Here is a 26,344-nt window from a genome sequence, read left to right as displayed (position 1 = left end):
GATTTTCATTTACAATAAAACAAACCCCTTTAGACCTACACTGAAAGACCTAAGCCATGGGCTCTTTTAAAAGGTTTATATAATGCCACTTTTACAAGATGTAAAATAAGTCTCTGATGTCCCTAGCTCAAAATACCCCACAGATAATTTTTTTATAGCATGTTAAATTTGTCACTTTTTGAGGCTGAGCAAAAACACTCCGTTTTTTTGTGTGTGTCCCTTTAAATGCAAATGAGCTGCTGCTCCTACGAAGAGGGCGGAGTTTCAAGAGCTCGTGTTAGCAGGGCTGATAACCTCAGACTCAGGGCTGATAACCTTCAGTCTTTTATGTTCAAACCGAAGTCGGACAATGATGGACTCAAGAAGAACAACATGTAGAATGCAACAGGACGTTTCTGAATGGTTAGCTGATGAATTTATGTAGCTGATGTGGAGTTAACTATCTTAAAGTCATTGATTATCATATTCTGTCATGATAATCTATAAATCACTCGTGTGGGAACTGTTGTAAGATGCCTACAGAGCCAGAGAATATATGCTGCATGAAGATAGAACAGGTATAGTTTAGTTTAATTACAGTTATAACTTATGTTGTCATCCTGCTTTTATGACATGCTATTGCATTTGTGTTACGTCCTGTATTGCAATAACATGGCCTCACCTCTTTGTTGCGTGTTCTCGGGGGCAGGGTTTATGTAAATTTTAGGGTTAGTGATGTCACCAACCTGGGAAGAAGCTCGTTGTAGTCCCTACCAGCCGTTTGTTGTAGTCCTTAAACAGAGAATTCTTTAAAAGAAAATATCTCCCTTTGCATTGAACTTTAAGCATCGTAACTTGGCAGATGTTGTTTGTGCTCAAACAGCAACATCACACTAACTAAAGTTAAAAAAGTGAAATCATAATGAACCACCCCTTTAACTTGGGTCAGTTAGCAACCACTCAGAATAGCCTAACACACTGCGTTGGGTTTTGCTGGGCCAGGCACCACTCACATTTTTTCTAATGTTTACTACTCTTCTGACATTTACTTGGTTATATGGAGGGCGCATATGGTCTTGGCCTGTGATGCAAATGTGTGCTTTTAGCTGTCCGCGAAAAAAGAAAAATCTCTTAATCTGTGTGCTTTCACTTCTGACATATGACTAACAACAAACATCTGACAACTGCCCTGCACTTGACCCAGTGTTTTTTAAGATGGCTTTGTACAGTATTCAGAGCTGTATGACTGCTGGAGGGGGAGATGGGAGGGCGCTGTATGCACACCCTTAGCTAAATGATTGCAGATGCCTGGCTTGAGCTCAAAAGCTCTGCATTCCTCCCCTGTCGAAAAGACATTAGACCAGCTCTGCTCTTGCCTATACTGTCTGGAAGCCTGCTTTGAAAGAAAGAAAAAAAAGACCTCACTTATCAGTTATCACCACATGAACACATAACAATCCTCATATCTTATCTCTCCCTGTTCACTAATGTCATATAGCTTAAGGGCAGGTTGTGTAGTGGTTGCAGGGCTACAACCAACATAAGCCTTTGTACAGCGCAAATGCCTGGCTAGTCAGCAAAGTGCATTGACCGGAGCATGTTTATACTTTCAAATATCTGAATTTCCATAGAACTGCATTTCACATGAAACGACGGCACCAGACGGCGCTCCCTGGCTCCAGACCATCAAAGGTTGTTCTCATAGTGTGCATATGCATGTAAAACCAGCCCATAACCACCACGTTTAGATATGCTGGCTAACCACTCCTGGCTGTAGACATCCGATTATCAGCCTAAACCCGCCATTACACAGTGGCTCAACCATCAGCGTTTGGCTTCTGTTGACAACCGGCTATTTAACACATCAAAACAACAAGTGCTGCTATCAAGCCCAACCTCTCCAGGACGGGTTACTCTGTCGCCCAAGAATGCTTCTTATCTTTTGCTTTCGGCTTGTTAGTTTTAGTCACACGGCATGTGCTGACACTCCCTTTCTTCTTCCTAGGGCTCAATGTAAGCCATCATGGAAAGGTCAGAGGAGAAGATGACAAACTTATAAACAAATACCAATGGGTTTATGCAAAAAAGAGGTTTCCATAGAAGCGATTTTATGGAAATTTGTACCAGTGGAAATACCTACTTGAAACGATGCAAAAAATAATTTTCTTAATCTGTGTCTTTGGTTTGTTTACCAGTGAAAATATTTAAACGTCCTTTAAAAAAGGTCATTTATAATTGTGAGTATTCATAATTGTGAATTTATAATTTATATATTTTAAAGTAAGTTTATTTTTTCTTATCTTATTGGCAAATGTTTTTTTTTTTTTTTTTTTCTTTTAATAAGCATAAATCAAACTAAGTGGTGGATGGGATAAGAAAAATAAACTTAATTCAAGATTCTATGAAAACAAGTCGTTATTTAATGCAGTTCTCATTTAAATGTATCTTGTTTTAAGGATGTTTAGATGTTTCTATACTGGAAAACAACATCAAATAATGTTTTTTTTTATATACATTTTTATTGCTGTATATATAATTTGTTTATCCTATGGGTTCTTTTAACATTAGTTTTAAAAACCGTGTTTATTTTATTTCATTTTGATTAATCTGTGATACATTCTTGGTCGACCTGCTTTGCGGTTTTGCTTGTGTATCACCGGCAACAAACCAACACTATAAGGTTAAAGGGATAGTTCACCCAAAAATTAAAATTAGTCCATGATTTACTCACCCTCAAGCCATCCTAGGCATATATGACTATCTTCTTTCAGACGAATACAATTGGAATTATATTAAAAAATATCCTGGCTCTTCCGAGCTTTATAATGGTAGTGAATGCACTCCTGATTTTCAAGTCCATAAAAGTGCATCCATCCATCATAAAAGATATCCACACGGCTCCAAAGGCCTTCTGAAGCGAAGTGATGGGTTTTGTAAGAAAAATATCCAAACTTTATAAACTAAAATAACTAGCTTCCGGCAGACAGCCTACGTAAATCGACGTACGTCGAAAGAGTAACATGACGTATTGACGTATTGACGAACGCGGAACCGCAGAGGATAGAGCAAAACAAAACACCGGTCACGAATTAGAAGTCTAAAACGAGAATTTTTAAAGAAAAATTTCGGAGGATTTTGATATAAGAGAAGAGGAGCTTGAGTTTGTTGCACAGCCCTATTTGTTTGAACAGCGAGAGACGTCTAAGCTTACGATACTCCTACGTCTTACATCGCTTCAGAAGTTACTCTTTCGCCATAAGTGGACTTGTGTACGTTGCCAGAAGCTAGTTATTTTAGTTCATAAAGTTTTAAATAAGGATTTTTTTTTTAACAAAAACCCATTGCTTCGCTTCAGAAGGCCTTTATTAAACCCCTGGACTTCAAAATCAGGAGCACCATTCACTACCATTATAAAGCTTGGTAGAGCCAGGATATTTTTTAATATTGTGTTCAACTGAAAGAAGATAGTCATATACACCTAGGATGGCTTGAGGATGAGAAAATCATGGGATTTCATTTTTGGGTGAACTATCCCTTTAAGACACCACATACATAAATACAAATCATGCCTCCATTATCTTCTGTGTCCAGAATTTTGAAACTTTTATGGCCATAATAATCAAACATGGATTACGTTTTGACACATGCAGGCATAAATCTGTTCACTCTGAGGCTGTTTCTGAGAGATAAAATGTCCATCATGCATAAAAATGGCAGGCGCTCTGTGCCCTGTTCCTGTTGTGTTGTTCTGCAAGTGCACTGAATCTCACATTAATTAACGCTGCTCTTTCACCTGGTATCAGTTTCTCGTCCTTCTGTGCTTTATTTGGGTTGCTCATTATTTTCTTTCCCAGAGAAATATGTCTAATACCTACAAGCTGTGTGCCATCACAAATGGCGCACGCCCCAGCATAATGTCCTTTGTTGTTGCCAAATGGTTTTTTAATGAAAAGTTTAAGAGGGGCATAATTACATATCTGAGGCTATTATGAAATCCAATATTACAATTAAAGTAATTTTATTTGCTTGTAATCTCCCTTCACCGAGTCTAATAAGGGTTTTGAAAGAAGGGCAAGCAAGCTTTGAATGGTGACTCTTTTCTAAATGAAGTTGGGCCGCCTTTGCTCTGTCTCAGTTCTCCATGTCTTTGATTTGCAGTGCGTGGTGAGACTGTCAGAGAAGCACAAGGGATTTGTTAGTCTGTGATCATTTAGACTCACTGACAAATCAGTGAATTGGGCAGAAATGTTGAAGGAAATACTGCTACTGCTGCAAGATCAGCATGGTTAGTTGAAAAAACCTCTAAAAAACAGCCATCGGACTAGCAAACAAGCTGAACACGATGTGGTATACGCTGGGCAGTTTTTATAGGAAATAACCACCACCAAACTATCGCTAACAAGCATAAACCATGCTGGGAATTCATTCTGTTCTAAGCTGGGGCCTTTCACCATTCGGGGAGTTCTGCTGAGAGTGAAGATGAACTGAACAAGATGAGCGCTGTATGAAGCCTATCCCGCTGCGCATGCGCACAGGCCCTCCAGCGCACCAATTTACAAACAAATGCCAATGAGATTATGCAAAAACCGTTTTCCATAGAAACGACCTGTGGAGATGCAGGCGAGAGGAAAATAGCTTCCGTAATATAAGAACTATGCTTCTGCAAAATAGCCATATACAACAAACATGAGAAAATGTAATTTTGACCTGACATTTGTGCCTCTTGGCTGCATCCTTCTCACGTATTATCAGCGAATACAAATAATGTTTAATAGTGTGAACGCATAGGTTTATGAATAATGTGGTAATCAGTTTCATGACAAATGACAGTGAATGTTTTATTGTTAAAAATTACTGGGGAAAAAAAAAAATTTATTATGCATAAGTGTATAGAAAATGTTCAGGAGATGTACCCTAAAGCAACCGTGCAATGCAATAATTATTTTGTCATAGACCAACAGCTACCCCTGCAGGATTATATGTAGAACTACAGCTGCATCCAAGCGTTACAGTGAGGTAGTTGACAAAGAACATCGGGATTTCAGGGAAAATTGAATGAATAAGATAAAAAAATATATATATATCTTTTTTTCTTCTATATTTTGCTACTTTATGTGTTTAAAATGTTATTTGTGTAAATATTTGATTGCTTTACCTCGTCCCAGACTTTCAATCACAAATTATGAAAAAAAATATTTTTTACTCACTATAGTAATGTTAAATATATAATTTATTTAATTTTAATCAAATTTGTATTTATTTATATTAACCAAAATGTTACTTTATTTATTTTATTTACTTATTTGTTTTAATCTTATTTATTATTGATTTATTTTTTACAGTTTTTCTCTAGAAAATCTCTGATGCAAATGACACTGTGAAGGAAATATTCCTAAAAAAAAAAAAATTCTCCAAATGAATTTATTTCCACAAAAACTATAGACAGAGTTAAAAGTGTGTTTTAGTGTGCTGTAACTGACCATTTTTAAACACCATTACTTTTTTTCAGTTAATTTAGCCAGTGCTGAATTTTTAGACCAGCTAATCAGATTTCATAAAACTTGCATATTCATGCATGATAATTAAAGAAAATTGTTTAGATGAAGATAAGCTATAAGCTGATAAAATAGGTTTAAATGAAGTAAGGACATTGGTGTCACTGTATGAAATGTGTTGGCAAATTATATTATCTGTCCACCAAATCACAGCAGTCATAATGAATGTACATATAAGAATACTGAAGAAAGAATAAAGCATAATCAGTCAATTTATTAACAGTTAATCTATTAATAAACTATTTGTCTATTTAAATCAATGTGCTCTGCTTCAGTTAAGTGAACCTGCCATCCCGACAGTGTAATAAACTGCAGGGCTCTTTGAGTTGGCACGGACTGGATGTGAACAGACAGGCTCTGACATAAAACTGCCTGACCGCTTATCAGAGGCAGACTGCACAGACACCTTTAGAGCCCTCTGAGACACTCTATTCAATCTAGGAGAGCCTATGAAAAGCTAAGTGAAAGCTGGCCAAAGGACTACTGCCAAAGCAAATGACCAGTCTTGCACCTTGCACACACTGTGACAGTTTCTCACAGTCAGAGAGCATGTTATCAGCAATCTCTCTGTCTCTCTCTTCTACTCAAAGACCCCCTCCTTAATGTATCCCCCACATTCCAAATCCTTCTTAAGACCCTGTCTGTGAGGCGATCTGAATGAATTCATTAGTGTTGTCCCACACTTCACTCATCTGAACATAATTCATATCATACCATAAATACATTGAGGTCATCTAAACGGCAGGATATTTATTTTGACATTTTTTATCATCATCTGCAGACTCTATACAGTACACTCTTTTATGATTCAAGTAAACTTTGGGTTCTAGATCAGTGTTTATCACCTGCCTTGTTGGTGTTAGTTGTGGCAAAGACCCATGTGTGAGACAATATACAATATTTATGCGGGCAACATGCTGTTTGCTAAATTAAATAAAGGATTAAATTATTATATAAGTTGACAACATATTTTTTCAACTGAGTGTTGTCAGATATATCACTTAAAGAGATTTTTTCTAATTAAAGTGAAATTATTTTTTATAAAAAAAAAAATGAAATAATATATGGGAGAGTGGGGTAAGTTGGCAACCGTACACTTTTATTGTCATGTGAACATACATTTTGGGAACCACCCATCATTTCTGCCAGACTGTTAAAAGGAGAAGCACATGGGAGTGGAAAGCACCCATTTACTTTAAAAACTGTTTTTGGCTTGTCAAAGTAAAATTTTAGCACAGCAGATATAATGGCTGTTATATCAAAGCAAATTTGTCCAGGTCTAAAAATATTTATGATAAATATTGGTGATTTAGCAATGTATAAAACCATGCAAAACATTTAGCTAAATATTAGCCTGAATTGGTAAGCTAGCTAGTTTTGTCCAAAATGGCAGCTGTGAGGCAAAGTGAGCCAAATGCTGTGGGGTAAATTGAGCCAGTGTTTTAACTTACCCCGTCATAAGGCAATGTAGTTATGTTAAATCTCTAAAGTATAAACTGTTTTTTTATTTTCAATGTAATATTATGCAACTGGTTTAGTTTATCTTTTTTCTTTTTGATTTGAGTTTATTTGATAGGAACAACGTACAAGTACGCCAAATCCTTCTCTGATAAGAACCAGAAGATGCTTAATCATATATATCTTTCCACCTGCAGTCCCTATAATGGTCTAACATGGTCGACACTGCAGAAAAACTACCAGGCCAAGAACTAAAATGTTTAATAATTTCAGTGACATTTATTCATTCATTCTAATGTAGTTTTTATTTAATTTTTATTCAGCAAACTCTCTGTTTAGTCTGTTTTTGGGAAGGTTACAACTTTGGTGTTCAACATATTGTTTCAGAAATGCAAACAATTAAAGATATTGAAATTTCAACTTCATTTGGTTGGTGCATGTTGTTTAAGTTAGCTTTAAGAAAAGAAATATGATTATTTGTAAAAGGAAATTTGATTACTAAATTTGTTTTCAAAAAAGGTAAATTATCTTTACAATTTCACATGGGTTTGATTAACGCTATCTCACGACCATTTCATACGATTTGTCTAAAGTCCAGTGACGGGTAGGTTTAGGGGCGGGGTTAGGGGTAGGTCATTCGTACGAATTTGGCAACTCGCAAAATATGCAATTTAGCAAAAAACATGAATTCATACGAGTGAGGTTGTACGAATTCGTACGAAATAGCCACCTCGTAAAAATACGTACGAATTGCCGTGAGATCAGGTTAGTTTGATTCAGATTTAGTTAGATGGTCAGTTTACATCCAGATGGTGCAACTTACCCACTGACTCAGCTCAACTTACCCCTAACCTGGGGTAAATTGAGCCACAGGAACACTTTTTTATAAGAAGCCATATTTTTAGAACCCTTTGTCATAGATGTATTCTGATCATTTAAAATGATAGGAAACATCCTGAAATACTGTAGATACTTTCATTGTATTTCTGCCTCATTTTTCCTTATCTTGAGGACCACATAAGTAAAAAAAAATGGCTCATCTTATCCCACTACCTTACAATCCCTAGTGAGCAAAATAAATGGGACAGTGCAAACATTTTTCCACAACACAATATGCAGATTTTTTTTTTGTTTCTACTTCTTACTGTTAAAGACTTTGTACTCATTTTATTTTGTTTTAAAGGCACAATATGTAAGATTTCTGGATTAAAATATCCAAAAACCACTAGGACAGTGTTATATATTTTGTTGACTTGTGTACCTACATTATCCCAGATGTTTTCAAGAACGTTTAAATCCAGAGAAATAAGCAATTTTAACCTGGACACGGACCAGTACACTGACAAGGGTACAACTGTTTGGATACATTTATAGACAGAAAACTAATCATTATGTAGCTCAACACATTTAGTCTGATTGTTTGAATCAGGTTTTCTTGATTTTCAGCGAGTACCATGTTCCACAAGTATACATGACTCAGAGATACTATTTTGTCAAGTGGCTAACATAGCATAATCAGATGCAGCTTTATTTTTAGTAACATTAATATAGCATTTTCTCCGTCATACATTATGTTTTAAAATTAATTGCATGCCATTTATCAGCACAAGGCATCCAGCATTTATTAATGTGATATTCTAATATCGATCTAGCGGACTGCAGTGTGCAACAAGTGTTTCAGCCGCTGAGCGAACGCTCAGAGTAACGTTATAACATCATTTTCAACACAGTCAAATGTATCTAATATGATAAACAGCACTGTGTTACCTCATACGCTTAACCAGAAGATGTGGAAGCGGCAACTGTGGCATAATAGATGTTCCGCTGCTCTCAAGCTGTATGTCGCGCTCGTCTCTTATTTGGAATCGCCATAGCACTCGGTCCTGCTCTGCTTCATACTACAGTAACATTAATAATCTCATCCATGAACATGATTTCTGCCCGAGTCCTGTCAGATTCTTTCCACCGGCTGTGAGGTGAAGACAGCACCTTCCATGATTCCACATTCAATCTCTACGTCATCAAGCTATGCCTTTGATTTGAATAGGCGACCTCTAGTGGTGAAAAATTACATATTGTGCCTTTAAAATCTGTGTATGAACTTTTCATGAAGGAAAATAAAATCAAAATGTTGCTTTAAAATGTGTTGGAGTTCTTGTCATCGTAACTATGGTCTATAACTTTAAAATGCTAAAACTTTTGTATTATCATACAAAGAACTAGAAAAGTAATGAAAACAAAAGCTTCCTTGAAAAGTAAATATGTAAGTTGAGGCCACTTATCAGAACAAGTGAACAGTGTCCGATTGCATAACTTGCTAAGACTAGTCTTACAAGATGGTAATCAAATATTTTTCTTCAAGACTGGTCCTTTTAAAGTCAGTTACCTAAAAAGGTAGATTGGTCTAGTTTGAACTGGATAAGTTTGACTGCTAGTTGGTCAACTAGCTCTTAAGACACAGTCTTAACATAGGCTAAGTTTATGCAACTGGGCCCAGAAGAGTACAGTAATGTTTCTGAACTTACTTTGCAAATCTGAAACAACGAATACTGTACAGTCATGTACAGAGAGCAATAAATTGAAATGGCTTGTAGACACTTTGATTTTACTTACATATTTAAGGCAGCAATGGAACTTAAGTTTTTAAGTTGAAATAGGTGGATATTTTTACAGGCTTATTGTTATGAATAGAATAAATTATTACAATTAATATAACAGTAATGTACACTTTGGTAAATGTTATTATTATTATTTTAAACATTTATTATTATTATTATTATTATTATTTCTCCTCTGAAATTTTCTATGGACCCCTACCACTCCTGTGCAGGCATCAAGGCACTATTTTTGTATGAATAGTTAGGTGCTATACAAATAAAACTTGGCTAAATGTTTCATTCTAAATCATTATTAAATGAATTATGCAAAAATTCACTCATTCACAACAGTCCATATCTCCATCAGCAATGTGTAGCTCTAAAATGTCTATCAACCGCTTGTCTAGACATCATTCCAGACAGGTTTTTGTTCAGGGCTTTCACATGGGCCAGACAGAAGCATGGTGACCCCCTGCCAGCTTCATTCCCATAGCCTCCTCTCTCACTCACATACACACACACTCTCCTCCTCCTCTCTTCTATCAGCTGATGCCTGAAAATACCACTGCTGGCCAGGAAGTGCTCCACAAAATAAAAACGAAAGCACACAGAGGATTCGAGTCAACATGCGCTAATGCTCCGGATACTCTCGGGCGCTGGTTAGGTTAGTACATTGCAAACATTACAGGTTGAGTTTACAGTTTAATTCTGTTATTTCGAACTGTTTCAGATGTGATTGTGGGCTAGCGACTCAGAGTTAGCAGCCCTTCGCGTAAACATTGCGCTGTTTCACGTTGCTGTTTAGCTTACCAAAACAAAACTCAACTTGAAAACAGTTACTTAAAGTAATTAAAGACTTTACACATTCAGCTCGTATCATTTAGTTTACTAGTTGTTAATGGCTTTAGCTTTACAACGAACTCGTTGGCAGCTTCAGCTAGCTGTTTAGCACACTGACTGAACGTTATACGTTATGATCGAATAGCTGAAAATTGCTTATCAAGTAGGTGAGATCGGGGTGTGTGTGTGTGTTTTTAAAAAAGTTTTAGGCAGTTACAGACGCGTTTAAACAAAATAAACTTTCATGTAATATTTGCTTATCTAAATGATTGAAATTAAAGTGGTTTAGGAATACATAACTTGCCTAAACTTTATAACATTAACAGTGTTGTTACACCCTGCTTTACTACCACTACTGTAACACTAATATAATATGGTTTTACATTTTGTGTATGAATTTGTTGTAGTACTCAAATTGACAACCCCATTTTCATTTGTTTTTAAACATTTTCATTCAAAACAATTTTATTTCCAAATAAATCTGGAAACAAACATATAAATGAATAAAATATAGAAAGTAGAAGTACTTTGGAAAGTCATGTTACAGTCCTACCCATCAGGGCTGCATCTCCCAAAAGCATGAGCTGAGTTGATCTTAGAGACCATTGGTGGCAAACTGTGCTTTTTTTGAGAAATGCAGCCCTGGGGAGTGTCCCCAAAGCCAACTGTGGTCTCAAGTTCTGTCATTACCAACACAATTCAACAGAACTTGCGACCATAGTTGGCTAACAATGCTTTTGGTCATTTGTGATAGTAGTAAAGCTTTTTTAAACACGAAGAAAAATCTACTGATTCAGATTATACCAGTTCTGTCCATTAATTAACATCATCTCAAGTTTATGATGTAAAATGATGCCGATTGTTTCACACAGAGTATAACTTCTCTTTTCACCTGAGTCGTCGTATACACCATGACAGTGATTTCACACGTGTAGCTCATTTCTAATTGGTTAAACTCATCTTGTGTTACAACACTCCCAGGTTTCTTCTTTGTGCAGTTTTATTTTACTAATCATGCTGTGTCTGTAGTCTTTCACACTAGTTTTTCAACTCTATTTTTTCGTAGTATAATCAGCATTGTGGGTGAATGCCTTTATTTGCATTTATTTGCTTTTATGACGTATTTGTGTTTTTATTCCTTGCCTCACACTTCTGATCTGCTGTCCGGCAGGTGAAATAAGAAAGAGGAGAAGATGGCACATCAGGGCAGAGGTCAGGCCTGGGGGAAACTGGTTAAAGTTGACGCATCTCCGGGTTCAGAGATATTGCTCATAAATAGGGAATGCACTGTGGGAAGAAAAAAAGGTGCGTTGAACATCATCATTAATAATGTGTTTGATCATGTTAATTGCTCAATGCTCAGTCTTGTGAATAATTGTTTACTTTTAAAAGGGCTTCTCCATTATTTGCGTTTTTCCAAAACTTTTTCATATGACTTTCAAGTTTTAACTTTTTATTAGTTATTATTACTTTTTTCCCCTCATGATAATCAGTCTGAAGCGGTGTCTGCATGTATTCAGTGAGCCCATGCCTTTAACAATACTCTCTTTAGTTCAGCAAACGAACCCCCACCCCAATAATGACAAAGGCGTCTATTGAAGACATGCTCTTGGAATATTAAGTAGTTTTTTGTGTTGTGCTGGTGTGCAGGGAAAGGTTGTATCCCTTTGACTCTGTCTGTGTCTGTCTGGGTTTAAGGACTGTCTGTTTTCCCGCTTTAATTAATATCAATCCATGTGTCTGTTTGGTTCTGTGCGATTCACAGTAACATTCGACACTGGTTATTAGCAGAACTGATACGCTTCATTACTATAACGGTCTAATTTCTAACCTTACATCACATCACGCCACGCTATACTTCATTTAAAGCATGCATGCCTAATGTGTCTGGGGGAGAAAAGTAATGGGCCAGGTCAGGAAGAGAAAAGAGGAACGTGTTTTATTAAAGTTGACAAGAAGATGCTTTCGCAACCCATTATGCTTTAGGAATGTCACATATTTCAGATTCAAGCAAGATAAAATCGTAAGGTGTGCCATTTGTCATTTTAGGTTTCACTGCTGTGCACCCTTGTAGACAAAGCATTTTGCATTGAAAAGTATATATTTATCATTTCATACATTCCCTGTGAACTGATCCCATGACCTTGGTGTTGATAGTAATGTGAAAATACTTCAGTAATATTGGTATTTTTAGGGCCTGAGCACCGATGGTGTGAGGACCCTATTGGAATTACTCGGTCAATTCTTCTTCTTCTCCGAAATGAATCGCATTTTTGAGGGCCTAAACATGCTCGAAATCTCATGAAACTTTACACACGTGTCAGAAGTGGTGAAAATTAACATCTGATATGGGTTTCAGAATTAGGTTTGGCAAAATGACTCGATAGCACCACCTACAAAATTTCAATTAAGCGCCCTTCGTGCTATGTTTCAACGTACAAGTATGAAATTCGGTACACACATGTAACAGCCCAATACCTACAAAAAAGTCTGAAAAAGTTTGAAAACGCAACAGGAACTGAATTTTCTCTGCAAAATTTTTGCAGTTTTTGCCATTTCCAGATGTTGTACTTTAACAAACTCCTCCTAGAGCTTTAATCAGATAAACATCATATTTGGTCAGTCTAATCTAAAGGCCTTTGCGACGTTAAATTGCGAAGATCTAGAGTTTCTGCTGGAGGGCGTGTCCGTGGTGGCCTGACAAATTTCGATGTTTTACCATGAAACAGAAAGTTGCTGTAACTCAGGCATACAATGTCCGATCTGCCCCAAACTTCACATGTTTTATTAGAGTCCTGGTCTGACAACATCTACATGGCAATATTCAGTTACAGTCATAGCGCCACCTGCGAGCAACAGGAAATGGCATGTTTTACACTGTGATTAACTCCTCATAGAGTTTTAAAAAGATCAACATCATATTTGGTCCGTCTAATCTTAAGGCCTTAGCGATGTTAAATTGTGAAGGTCTTGAGTTTTCACTGAAGGGCGTGTCCGTGGTGGACTGACAAATGTCTGATGTTTCGCCATGAAGCAGAAAACTGTTGTAACTCAAGCATACAATGTCCGATCTGCCCCAAACTTGTTTGATAAGAGTCCTGGCCTGAAGACATCTACATGCAAATATTCAGTTAGTTATAGCACCACCTGCTGGCAACAGGAATCGGCATGACTTACACTGTAATTCACTCCCTGAAATGCATATAAATATGCCAAACATACTAGAAACATGTTAAATCATGCAACACTTGGCTAAGTGCTAATGTATACGATTAATGCCACGAAACGGGAAGCTGTTGTAACTCAGGCATACAGTGTCCAATCTGCCCCAAAATTCACGTTTGATAATAGTCCTGGCCTGAAGACATCTACATGGCAATATTCAGTTATAGTCAAAGCGCCACCTGTTGACAGCAGAAAGTGTGGTATATCAAAAGGAATTTGCCATATTTCTCCTATATTTACCCACTTAAATGCATGTTGGCCACTGTTCACTGTTTTCCTAAGGCCACCAGGTGGTGGTGGCCCCGGGTGCAAGGGCCCTTTCAATGCTGCTTGCAGCTTTAATTATTGTGATAATTTATTTCCATTACAGTAGTGAGAAATTTGTGAGGAAATTTCACAATGTAAATAATGTTAATGGTCCTAAAATTAAGCTTTATTTTCTTCATGCAAAATATAATTTTTGTCATTTTTACAGTTACTGTTAGAGCTAAAGCTTGCATTTTTGCAGATAAAAGCTTAGGCTGGCATTTGGGACAGGGCCTAAGCGCTTGGTGTCAGTCTTTTTATAAGTGGAACATTTCTTTTTGTTAAAGGATTATAAAACCTACTTTTTTTTTTTCTGTGGAATAGCACACAGTGATGGATTGTACACGATACAGAATATTCAATTTTGATTTATTGTTGACTTGTCTCTATATCATATTCACAGACATATTTTGTTTATAGATTGTGACCTCTCATTTCCGGCTAATAAACTGGTCTCAGGGAATCATTGCAAAATCACTCAAGATCAGCTCTCAGGAAAGGTGTGGCTGGAGGACATGAGGTAATGGATTATTGAATAATTTCATGCCAATATCATGTATGTATCTATGTTTGTTTATATATGTGTTCATAATTTCTTTGTATGACAGCCTGGCCAAAAATTGTGTCTGCACAATTTGCCATGTTCCATTGTGTTATCACAAATTAAACAGTTGAATCTAAGTACAACTATGCAATATGCTTCCAAAATTTGTAAAAATATTTGAATAAAGGGTGAACATGTAAATTTTCTTAGGTCGTACATCACTTTTGACCAAAGAGGAAGGAATGTTATGTAAATTTACAGAACTGACATTATTTTTGGAGACTAGTTTATAACGCTAATGTTAGAATTTAATGCCCATCGAATAAAAACGTCAGTAGTGGCAGCTGGCATTAATTCGTTTTAGTTCTGTTAAGTTTTTGCAAATTATACTGAGTGACTTCTAATTACATTAGTAAGTGAATTCAATTAATGACATGCTTGGTCCTGCGGCAAATATATATCCAATTCCCTCATGACATTTAATCATTGCTTTGGTGAATAATTAATTGTAATTTGGTTAATAGTCAGTGGATGGAGATACACTAGTTGATCTGCGCCTGTAGAAACTGTATGTCACATGTATTTGAATGTATGCCAGCTCACCACTGCTGCTGTACATTTCCATTCAGCTAATTAAGTGAGTGTGTCTGATAGACAGTCGATATGCTGTGTGTTTTACACAACGCTTAGTCAGCGTGATGGGAACTGCAAGGATCCCTCCCTCCCTTATTATCCTTTCTTGTACAGCTTTCTATTTCTCATTTTTAAAAAGAATTTAACTGAGCACTTTATTGTGTCTCTATTCATTATCTTAAATGAAATAGTCAATATTTAGGTGGATCAGGGGCTATCAGGCATTTATTTTAAACATATCGTAGGTAAGTTCATAAATGGGTAATTTGTCATCTTTGAAGAAACTAATTTATTATGTTTCAAGTACATCAGAAGACTGTGTGTGGGCATCAGAAATGTGGCCTTGTGGTTAAATGCACATGATTGGACATGTTGCTCAAGCATGTAGACTGAGTCTGAATCCAGCTTGTGATGTTTCCCGATAACTTCATTTCCTGTTCTTTGTCCACAGTCCCTAAAAGTAAAATTCACAAAAAGGCCATTGATTGGCCTACATCATTTAGCCTCTGAATAGCACACTATGCATTCAAAGGGACCATGATTTGTTAACTTATATTATTGTGATGTGTTTGTTTGTATCAGCACCAATGGGACAGTGATCAACATGTCCAAAGTGGTGAAGAAACAGACGCACTTACTGCAGAATGGTGATGTCATTTACTTTGTGTACAGGAAGAATGAGCCAGAGCAAAGTAAGTTTTCACATTTAAGTATTTTCTTTATTTGTAGTACAGTTGCTTCCAAACAGATGACGCAGATTAGCCACATCACTCATCTATTTTCTGTTTTGCAGACATTGCTTATGTTTATCAGGCCATCAGGCCAGAAGAAAGTGCCTCACAGGGCGCTGAAGGTGAACAGCTATTGATTATAACATTTCATTCAGGTGTTTCTGTTTGTTATACAGATGTTCGTTTTGCTATAGCCTGTCAGCAGAGATGACTTGTTGTGTAGTGCTTACACTACGCGACAAGGTTTCTTGTAATCGTGTCATAGCAGCACTCATACTACACAACACAACACTGACAAGGTGCACAAACTACAAGACCTGTGGTCAAGAGGCAGTCCCCACCAACAGCCAAAAAAAAATAAAAAATTCACAAGATTTTTCCATTAATACCTTCTGCACTGTGATTGGCTGAATTAGTTCCACATTGCCATTGCATCGCACACACTACAAGATCATGTGATGATAATATCAAACAAGTTTGAAAATATTGCAGCATTTGTGACTGCTCGAGACTGGCTCAGATCACGTCGCAGACCTTGTAAATCTGTCTGCGACAGCAAAATCCGGCCAGAAGTTGTAGTATGAGCTTGCCTTTACTACATTTTGAAGATTAGAGAGAGATTACGAAAACTTTTTTTTTTCCTTTGGAAGAATATGATGAATCACTCACAATTTGTCAGTTTTGATTTCATGATGACTTGAAATCCCAATTTCATCCTCATGCAATTTTTGGCACAATTTTTCTTTTTTGAGAACTATTTCTGTACAGTCTTCTCTTTGTGGTCCCCACAGATGCTGGGAGAGAAGAAGATTCTGATCTGACGGAAACCGAGAGTGAACCAGCACCAGTAGAGCCTGTTATTGTGAAGCCTCTACCTCAGTCTGGGCATGAGGACCCCCAGCCATCTACCTCCAGCTCGTCCTTCCACTTCTACAACATGTCCTTATCTACCTGCTCTGGTAATTACAGTGACGGTCCGCGCTGTATATGCACTTTTGTGCAAGTTGCTTTGATAAGAAAGTTGTTGTTATTATTTAAATGTAAAAGCAATGGCTTTTTTTTGCTGCTGTTCATCTATGCATTGAGTTTTTCAAATTTACAGTGTTTTACATTGTCAAAAAATGCCTATGTGTACCGTTTAGCAGATGTGTCTGCAAAGAAGAACCCAGTCAGTTCTTTGGTTGTTCGTAAAGCAGAATCAGAGATGACTGCACCAGCAGGCAGCCCTGGGGAGCCGGTCATGAATCACACCTGCCTGAAGTGGACCTACTGGACTGAGGGAGGACAGCAGACGGAGCCGGAGGTGGAAATACAGAGGAAAAGAAGAAAAATTGACAGAGGTGCTGTAACACACAGTTATAGTGGAAAAACGAATAAATATGATGCATTTTAAATAATTTTGAGCTGTCTGAGCATCTGTATTCCAACATGTCAGTGTAACACATTTAATAGTTGCTAACATGACAACTTTCTCAGAGTGCATGCTTTGAAAGTGGTTAGAAAGCAATCTGGCAACATGATTGAGTGTCATACATCATAATGTTTGCCTGCCATTTTAGTGAAAGAAATACAGGAAATGATAGGGTGACGTGTTGGCAGCAGTGTGACAGTGTCACAAGGCAGAAACAAACCAGTGTCACACTCAAAAGCACATGCACTAACTTCTAGACTACAGCTCTGATGGTTTAAGATTGTCATGCCATTCAAAAGTTTGGGGTCGGTAATGTTTTTAAAATGTTTTTGATAGAAGTCTCTTTTGCTCACCAAGGCTGAATTTGTTTGATCAAAAATACAGTAATATTATGCAACATTTTTACAGTTTGAAATAAATTCTATTTTAATATATCTTAAAATGTAATTTATTCCTGTACTGGCAAAGGTGATTTTTTTTTTATTTATTTTTTTTTTAGCAACCATTAATCCAGTCTTCAGTGTCACATGGTACTTAAGGAACTTTTCTTATTATACATTTTTGTTGTGCTGCTTAAAATTTTGTGGAAACGATGATACATATTTTTCAAGATTCTTTGATGAATAGAAAGTTTAAAAGAAAAGAACTTATTTGAAATAGAAATCTCTTGTAACAGTAATGTCATTACTGTCACTTTTGATCAATTTAATGCATCCTTGCTGGATAAAAGTATTAATTTCTTGCTGACTTTTGAACTGTAGTGTATATTTGGTATTAAAATGTGCTTCAGATCTGCTAGAATATGAACACTTTCAAATGTGACGTTTATGTATCTGTCTGTTGCAGATGATCAGAATGAGTTTGGATCTTCTCTCAGTGACTCTGCTGTTTCTGCAGCAGCTCCTCAGGGCCCTATCGAAGGAGCAGTGGGAAAAGAGAAAACTGAAGGAGCCACAACAGACAAGATGGAAGAATCCCTCACATGCATCGTCTGCCAGGACCTGCTGCATGACTGTGTCAGGTCAGTCTATTGTGCACAAATCAACACTTACACCCGAATGGACATGTTGGTGAGAATACATTTCAGTTATTCTCTTAAAGGTGATTTAAGTAGATCTTGAACTACGCTATTGAACATTGTTGATATTTGAAATCAACCCAAACAAACCCACCCCTCTCTTCATTGCTTCACCTCCAAAACTCACACTCCAGTCCTAAACACCCTGCTCCAAGTCGGTCTCGCACCCTGGCCCGATTGCTGCTGGCATGTGAGGCGAATGCATTATCAATGACGCTAAACACCGCATTCTCTAGTGGTCGTCAGTGTGCAGTAGTTTAACTGCAGAACTCTCACTATCTGGCCACTGTTACGCACGCAATGCGAGTGGATGTCTGTTTATCACAGCTGACGCACAACAAAATGCTTCACGAAAAATAAAGCGCAGTTGATGAACGAATGACAAGGAAGCACAAAAAATGAACGTACAGTACACAAGAGTAAATACAAAGCGTTTTATTAGTCGCAAACAGCACAGCAGCTCCAGACAATCAAAACAGTGATACTCACATGAGAAGAGGAATCCTCTGCGTCGGTTTTCAGGCCTTCCCACTTAGCTCTCTACAGCGCTGGAAAGCTTTTCTAATATAAACGCGGGTCCTTTTTGCCAAGGCATAAACCTTCACTCCAGTAATATTTCTTTTGAGCTCTTTTGTGTTTCATTTCTCATTCTGCAGTTTTTCTTTTTTTGGTGTTTTTTCTTATTTTTAAATCTCCCTCTTGCTTGTTCTCTCTCCTCGACTGTCATATGCCCCCTAATGCTGATTGGTTAGATGTTTGTTGTTGGTATCGGCCTGACTAACTTCCAAACAGTGTATTTAAAATACTACTGAGTCCCCCTTTAATGTAAACTTTTATATAATTCCTTTTAAAGAAGGATTTAAATAAGTTTTGTGGAGGCTGAATTTGAATGAATTTTTAATAGTTAATGTGTGTGTGCTTCCATACAGTCTTCAGCCCTGCATGCACACATTTTGCGCTGCCTGTTATTCTGGCTGGATGGAACGTTCCTCCTTCTGCCCCACCTGCCGATGTCCTGTGGAGAGAATCCGTAAAAACCACATTCTCAACAACCTGGTGGAGGCTTACCTTCTTCAGCACCCAGGTACTGTATTAAACTTCTATTCTGTACTTAATGCATCTTTGCAGGGAAAAAAATTAGTAATTTCTCCAAACTCTCGAACAAATTTGTGAATTTTTGTGGCTTTTTTTTTTTTTTTTTTGGTATCAGAGAAGTGTCGGAGTGAAGATGACTTGCGTAGCATGGATGCCCGGAACAAGATCACGCAGGACATGCTGCAGCCAAAAGTCGAGCGCTCCTTCTCGGACGAGGAGGGCAGTTCAGACTATCTATTTGAGCTCTCGGATAATGACAGCGACATTTCTGACATGAGGTCAGCATCTTTACACTGTTATCCATTCAGAGCCTTGTGTTTTTGTTAAAAGGAAGTGCTTGTCATATTTATGCAATATATTTCACTTCAAGTAGAACTTCCAGGGAAATCCAGTTATCTATTTATTGTAGTGTTTTGTTTTTTATAACTTATATTAAAAGAATTGTGATTCTCTTGGCTTGATCTTAAAATAGTAGATGTCCAGTAGATTCTAGATATATAGGTACCCATCCTGATGAACTTTATTTGTTCACAGTCAGCCCTACATGATGTGTCGGCAGTGTCCGGGCTATCGGAAAGAGCTTAGCTCCGCCCTGTGGATATGTGAGCCTGCTCAATCAGAGGGGCCAGCAAAAGTACCTGGAGACGGCCCCTCCACATCCTCTGATACCTCCACAGGTTATTCATGCTCACACTTGAGCCTAAACAATGCTCTCACACACACCAACAGACACTTCCACGCAATTCTGCATATGCTTAAATCCTCTGTATTCCTACTGCAGCTTCTCAGGAATTCAGATGTCCTCCTCAGGGCAGTCACCTCATCTGCACCTGCTGCCTGCAGCCCATGCCTGATCGACGCTTCGAGTACCTTCCCCCTCAGATGTCCCCGCAGCATTGTGAGTTTCCCTGACACCTGTCCATCAATGTCCTCAGGCCTGCTGCAGTCACCTGATGATTTGTTGTCCGCTCCTTTGAACAGGTATGGTGTGCCAGAAACCTTTCTGTCATGTGTACTGGGGCTGCCAGAGGATCGGTTGTCACGGCTGCTTATCACGTTTCATCGGTAGGTTTCTGACTGGTTAAGATTTCTGTATAATATTTTTCTGACTGCCTGTGTTATTTTATAATAATGATTATGGATATTTCTCCTCACAGAACTTAACCTTAATGATAAATGTCTGGATGGAGTTTTTAATGGCAATCAATATGAGTCTGAAGTCCTTCAGGTATGTATGGTTTGTTTGCTCATAGTTGGGATCAGTATTATTTATATACTAGAGGTTGCACCGACTAGTCGACTTTAATGCTCTGCCATGGCACTTTAAGCTTGACGTAGACTAGTCCCTGGTCATACAGAGGGCGAAAACAGCATAAAAAAATCTTTAAAGTCAACATTTACGCTCCGTTTCCAAAATGACAAATGAATACATACTCCGAGAGCGCTCCACAAAACATGTGTGATTATGCCATCTGGATGCTTGAAATTGAATGGGAGAATGCATGTTGTTGTACCTGTTATTGTACAGGTAAGTTAATCGCTGTTCTAAACGAACGTGTGCTGCATTGTAATGCACACACATACAGACAGTAGTTCGTACATCACACACAGATCGCGCACGCACAGAATTATTCATTATGTACAATGAAATGTATTGTCTGCGATTTCTCAATAAAATAGCTTAGAAAATGAAAAGTTCCAGCATTTATTTCTTAGTAACAAAAACACACAGCTTCACTATTAGTAGAGAGGCACTGCCAGTAATTCACATGTAATCTGTTTTTGTAATCACATGTAATCAGTGTTTACTGTTTTCCTTTTTCTGCATCTGATTTAGAACGAGCAGAAATCTGTGCGAAATATAACGACCCAAAGACAAGAACTGATAAAATGAGCTGTTATGTAGAAGCAATAGCCATGTGGACAACGCTGTGTCATATGCCGTAGCTGTGCACAAGGCAACGCGTTCGAGTCTCAGCTGTCAGCTCAAGGTTCAGGCTTACTTGTTAATTAACTCGACTCGACTTTCATCACATAAATGTCGACTTTAAAAAAATCTGAAGTCATTCAATCCCTATTATTATATACTATTATTGTATTTTTGACACTATTGGATGAGAAGTAAACTTGAACTGAATTAAGCTGGACGATGACATCACTGTTTTCTACAGAGCTGCTTTATGGCTGAATTGAACTTATTTCATAATTGATGAACTTTACAAGTATTAAACTTTTAACTCATCCAGTATGTTTGTGCTACAGACATACACGCAACATCAAATTTTGTGGATTGTTGAGGAGAGGTGTGCTGTTACTTTTCTAACCAATCTGAACATCTTTCTCTTGATGGAGGATAAAATGGGCAAAATATCCCATTGTCTGACTTTAAAAATAATGAACTGTGATTAATTTCAAGCTACAGTAACATGTTAACGCATAGTAAAAAAAAATAATTCAGTGGAAATTGCAAATTGTTTTACTGTGGGTATTTTTCATGGCTTAAACTAGCCTATAACTATATAAGGTCCTTAGTTAGCTTTGCATGATCAAGCACCACTCCTGTTTTCTTTAGAAAATGTAAAAAAATAGTTTATCAGCATTATCAGGAGGATATTTTACCACGAGAAATCGGAAGTTTTAAATTCAAATGTTATTTGAATTCTATAACTCTGTAAGCTCTGTGTTTGTTGATCATTTCTGCTTTCTTTGTGGCAGAACTACTTGACTTCTCGAGGAATGAGCTGGAGGCACATGCTACAGGAAGCGCTCCAGGCTGTACAGCAGGGCCTGTACCATCTCTCTGGTAGCTGTCTTTTGCTCATATTGAGAATTGTTGAGGATCAGGCTTAGGTTCAAGTAAGGATGGGTGATAGAAGGAAAACAATATCACAATATTCTTAAACATTTTGGGGGATACATTATATTTCACACACATTATATTTATCACACATATTTATGCATGTTTTTGTGCAAGAGTGGTGGAGGGTCAGTTTTACACAAAGTCCCTTTAAAGCAAGTAATTTCACTCGGCGACCATCTTTGAAATGCCTCTCAGTCAGCTACAGTATTTTAGTCATGCAAGTCCTATATCTTCCAACAGGGAAACATCAAATTTTCTAAAGACCACCAAGCTTAGATTAAATTTCATATTTGAAATCACCAATGAAATCTGACAACAAGTGTCTCAAATGTTTCTAAATGCTCAAACAAACTATTCACATGAAAATGCATATCAATAGTACGTGTGTAATCTAGTAGAATGTATATGCCAAAATATGTTTTGGCATGCATATGATACAGTTTTTCATGTGCATATGATACGCACTTTATGGTGTGTAATACGCACGTACCCCACACCACTAATCCTAACCAAGAATACCAAAGGTATTATATACACGCCATAAAATGCGTATCATATGCACGCGAAAAACTGTATCATATGCATGCCAAAACTCATTTTGGCGTATATATTCCACGAGATTACGCATGTGTACTATTGATACGCATTTTCAGGTGATGGGGTTGCCTCAAATTATGACAAAAAAACTGCAATTTTTAGGCTGGACCAGGTAAAGCACATGTGCAGTCATAAGCGTGCATCTCAAAACAGCTGCGTCTAAAGGACACAATGATTTTTATTTAGAAGGCGGAATTTATTCCACCACTTTCTCCTATTCATAGTAATATAAGTGCGCTGCCTTTGTATATCTGAAGTCTTTAGCTTTACATCACAGAGATCTTTTTTTCTTAAGCTCTTTGTCTTTTTCTCTGAACATAAAGTGATTTGAAAGCATATTTCCCAGCATGCAGCTACAAAACTCATTACTGAGTTTATTATTACTGTACACCCGCTGAAAAATTTCTACTGATTTGCCATTTTTCTATATCACTCACCTCTACAAACAAGAAATTAAGTCAGTTCAAGCGACTCCTGTAAATGCCCTGTTGTTTGTGCTCACAGTTGTTTGTATTTGCATGTATTTCAGATTACAGAATTACTGCCAACTCTTTCCTGTGCTACTGCTGTGGACTTCGCACTTTTAGAGAGCTGGCATACAAATACAGAGAGCGTATTCCTCCGACAGAGCTGCCAGGTAAGATTCATATGCATTGAAGTAACACAAAGCTACAGCCATATTAGAGTCATAGTATTTATTTTCATGCCCCACATCAAGCCAAATCTATAAACTAGAAGTGAGGAAATGGTCTTTTTGTATGCAGTAAGTTTGCTTGTTTTTCCTCAGATGCTGTGACCACCAGACCAGACTGTTACTGGGGACGCAACTGTCGGACTCAAGTGAAAGCACACCATGCTCTGTAAGTGGAGCAATATGTCTGATCATATGTCTTCTCCATCCTCTGAAGCACTTCATACTTAAATCCACCAGTAGAGGGCAGCTAATGCACATCTATGTAGTGTCAGTCTGCAGTACAACAACGTAGACCTGTTTGTTAGTACATTTATATAAAAAGTCTGTAAATGATAATAATCCTATATCATAATCACACTCAATAACTCTGATGACACACAATGATCATTCCTAATCAGTAATTTTGTTTTCTTGTCTTTCAGGAAATTCAACCACGTGTGCGAGCAGACGCGTTTTAAGAACTAAAGCTGATGGAGCAACGCTTGATTTGACAGCAGCGGTTTGGGAGGTTGACTATCTCAGTAGCTTCATCATTAGCACACTTCTGGGTAACTGATCTGCTGCGGGCAGGTGTTATACCTGTTTTTCTCCTCTAGATGGCAACTTTACATATGCAAAGTCAATCAGATGATGATAAACCAGTCATCTTTGAAGTATGGTGTCAACATATGGAAACATTTGATCTGGATCTGCACTGTGTGTAGAGACAGACACTCATTTTCCATGATGGATTGGCCGTCACACTTTCAGTATGCACACTTCATTCCACTATGGATTCGGTTTTTTTTTTTTTTTTGCAAAAAGCTTTTTAGCTTAAACATTATACAATATACAAATTATATAACTAACCTTTGGTGCCTAAGAGTTGACTGTAAGTGTTCTTTGTGCGCTTATTTGCATGTCACATAGTTCTTCCAAATTTTGACATCTCAGTGTATTACTTATTATTATGTACTGCTCAAGACATTTACATGCTACTGAGAACACTGAAAATGATGTATGTTATAAAAAAGGGATGATTATGTTCTAGAGGTGACTATGATCAAGTGCACTAAACTATTACATGTTAAGTATTCAGCATTGGTAGCTGCATTTTGTTCTTCATAATTTTTCTATGGGCAATAAGCCTTGTGAAGTCAGAGCGCGAAGGTGTGTATTTGTTCTTATTTGCAAGGCTGTTCTAAAAAGGCATATGAGATTATTTTATAAATATATAGCACAAGACAGGTTTATATCACACTGCTGGGGATAATCAAGTTGAATCTGATTTATAATAAAGACTTTCGCATGTCTTATGATTATGGCGTTTTTGCTGTTGCCTCTGGGGAAATGTTTATAAAAATTCATATGCAAACAAGGCCAGTTTTAGCTAGTCAGTGTTGCTTTTCCCAGTGTGTTCTTAGGTAGCTAACATATTTTTTTGGTTTTCCTTTCACTTGTAGGTTTGGTGGGGTTATGTAGCTAGATGATATGGCTGTTTAATAGCTGTTTAAGTTTAATGTACATGCAACTGTTAGGTGATTCATTAAACAGTAACCACAATCGGTGATTTAAATGTGGCATAAAGCATCAATCCACATTCAACTTTAACTTAGAAACTTTCCTTTGTTCAAGGTTGTTATAAAACCCATTTAATACATTTTCCGAAAACCTTGCAGGAAACTTTTTGCATTACTGTTAGATGATATTGTGGAAAAAAGGTGTGATGCCCCTTATTTTTTGCCTTGTGCCATGTTTTTCGGGTCTGTGGTCCCTCACACCATGACATTCTTCAGAGGCTCAGATTAGACTTCCTACAACCATAGAGGTCAAATCTCTACAACCCTCAACTGCTCTTTAATGAAGGTGGACAGAAGGGCTCAGCACTCTAAAACCTCACACACTAAACTAATGGCACCTGACAAATGGCCACATTTGGTGTATTTGCTAAGTTGTGGTTTTACACGTGATAACTCATCCTACCCTTACTTTGGAAGTTTTTTTTGAGAATGTACTTTTTTAAAGGTACCTTTTTTTTTTTTTTAAAGTAACTTTCCTCAAATTTGATCTGATTGTATATTAACTAGTATTCAAAACATTCCTCTTTATAAAATATGTATATACATACATAGGATTATTTGGCATACCAGTTGATGTACAATCATATATATATATATATATAAAAAAACATTACCCCTTTCTAAATATCTGCATACACATGTTAAAGTTTTCTTTGAAACCATATACAGGCTCTTGTATGCACCTAAAAGGTGGTTTTCGTTTAGTTGAATGGTGTTAGGATGTAAGCTCTAAAGCGGGTCTCGTACTATGAACTCTTAAAATCTGCAGGAAGGGTTGAGGGATTTATTGGGGGTTGGTCCCGAGTGTTAGAGAAGCTTTGGAGGCTGCTTTGCATTTGCTGAAAGGGAAATGTACTCCACAGCAAATATTTACTTGCGTGGGTGGGATGTTTTTTTTTTTTTCTTTCAGAAAAGTTTTTTTTTTTTTTTTTCTACCTCAAAGTTTAAACTGGGGCTTCATATGGGGAGGAAAAAAAACTGTTTATCAGTATCTATAGAGAAGCACATATAATAGCACTGTAAGTTCCATAGTTGAATTTAGCACTTGCTGTGCCTCATGTTTGTAATGCCTAGAAATAAAACCTTGTTTAATTTACTGCACTAATAATAAAAGACTACATAAAATTATATGACTCTGTCCTTTCTATGCATATTACTAAATTATTGTACAGAAGACAATAC

At 37.2% G+C, this 26,344-nt stretch overlaps 1 protein-coding gene across 3 annotated transcripts; it reads left to right on the top strand.

Annotated features, from left to right (window-relative positions):
* Positions 1–10,085: 10,085 nt before the first annotated feature.
* Positions 10,086–26,290, top strand: chfr (checkpoint with forkhead and ring finger domains, E3 ubiquitin protein ligase). 3 transcript variants are annotated; one of them, XM_051894167.1, is made up of 18 exons: positions 10,086–10,253; positions 11,601–11,734; positions 14,381–14,480; positions 15,720–15,829; positions 15,931–15,990; positions 16,660–16,827; positions 17,014–17,208; positions 18,126–18,300; positions 19,287–19,441; positions 19,568–19,730; positions 19,987–20,129; positions 20,234–20,350; positions 20,434–20,517; positions 20,610–20,680; positions 22,168–22,255; positions 23,439–23,546; positions 23,697–23,769; positions 24,026–26,290. In XM_051894167.1, the coding sequence occupies exons 2-18, from the start codon at positions 11,623–11,625 to the stop codon at positions 24,066–24,068; spliced, it is 1,965 nt and encodes a 654-aa protein (XP_051750127.1). In that variant the 5' UTR covers positions 10,086–10,253; positions 11,601–11,622; the 3' UTR covers positions 24,069–26,290. The 3 variants fall into 3 exon arrangements, with proteins under 3 accessions (XP_051750127.1, XP_051750125.1, XP_051750128.1); XM_051894165.1 differs by having other exon boundaries at positions 17,011–17,208; XM_051894168.1 differs by lacking the exon at positions 10,086–10,253 and having other exon boundaries at positions 11,601–11,733; positions 14,379–14,480; positions 17,011–17,208.
* The last annotated feature ends 54 nt before the right edge of the window (positions 26,291–26,344 follow it).

This window comes from Ctenopharyngodon idella, chromosome 5, assembly GCF_019924925.1.
Source record: "Ctenopharyngodon idella isolate HZGC_01 chromosome 5, HZGC01, whole genome shotgun sequence".
NCBI lineage: Eukaryota > Metazoa > Chordata > Actinopteri > Cypriniformes > Xenocyprididae > Ctenopharyngodon > Ctenopharyngodon idella.
The sequence above is the reverse complement of the archived record's forward strand: the minus strand, read 5'-3'. Positions and strand labels throughout refer to the sequence as shown.

Coding starts and splice junctions, on each gene's coding strand:
- chfr (XM_051894165.1), top strand. CDS start 11,623: ATGGCACATCAGGGCAGAGGTCAGGCCTGGGGGAAACTGGTTAAAGTT. Junction 20,130..20,233: donor ATCCTCTGATACCTCCACAG/GTTATTCATGCT, acceptor TTCCTACTGCAG/CTTCTCAGGAATTCAGATGT. Junction 23,547..23,696: donor TCCTCCGACAGAGCTGCCAG/GTAAGATTCATA, acceptor GTTTTTCCTCAG/ATGCTGTGACCACCAGACCA.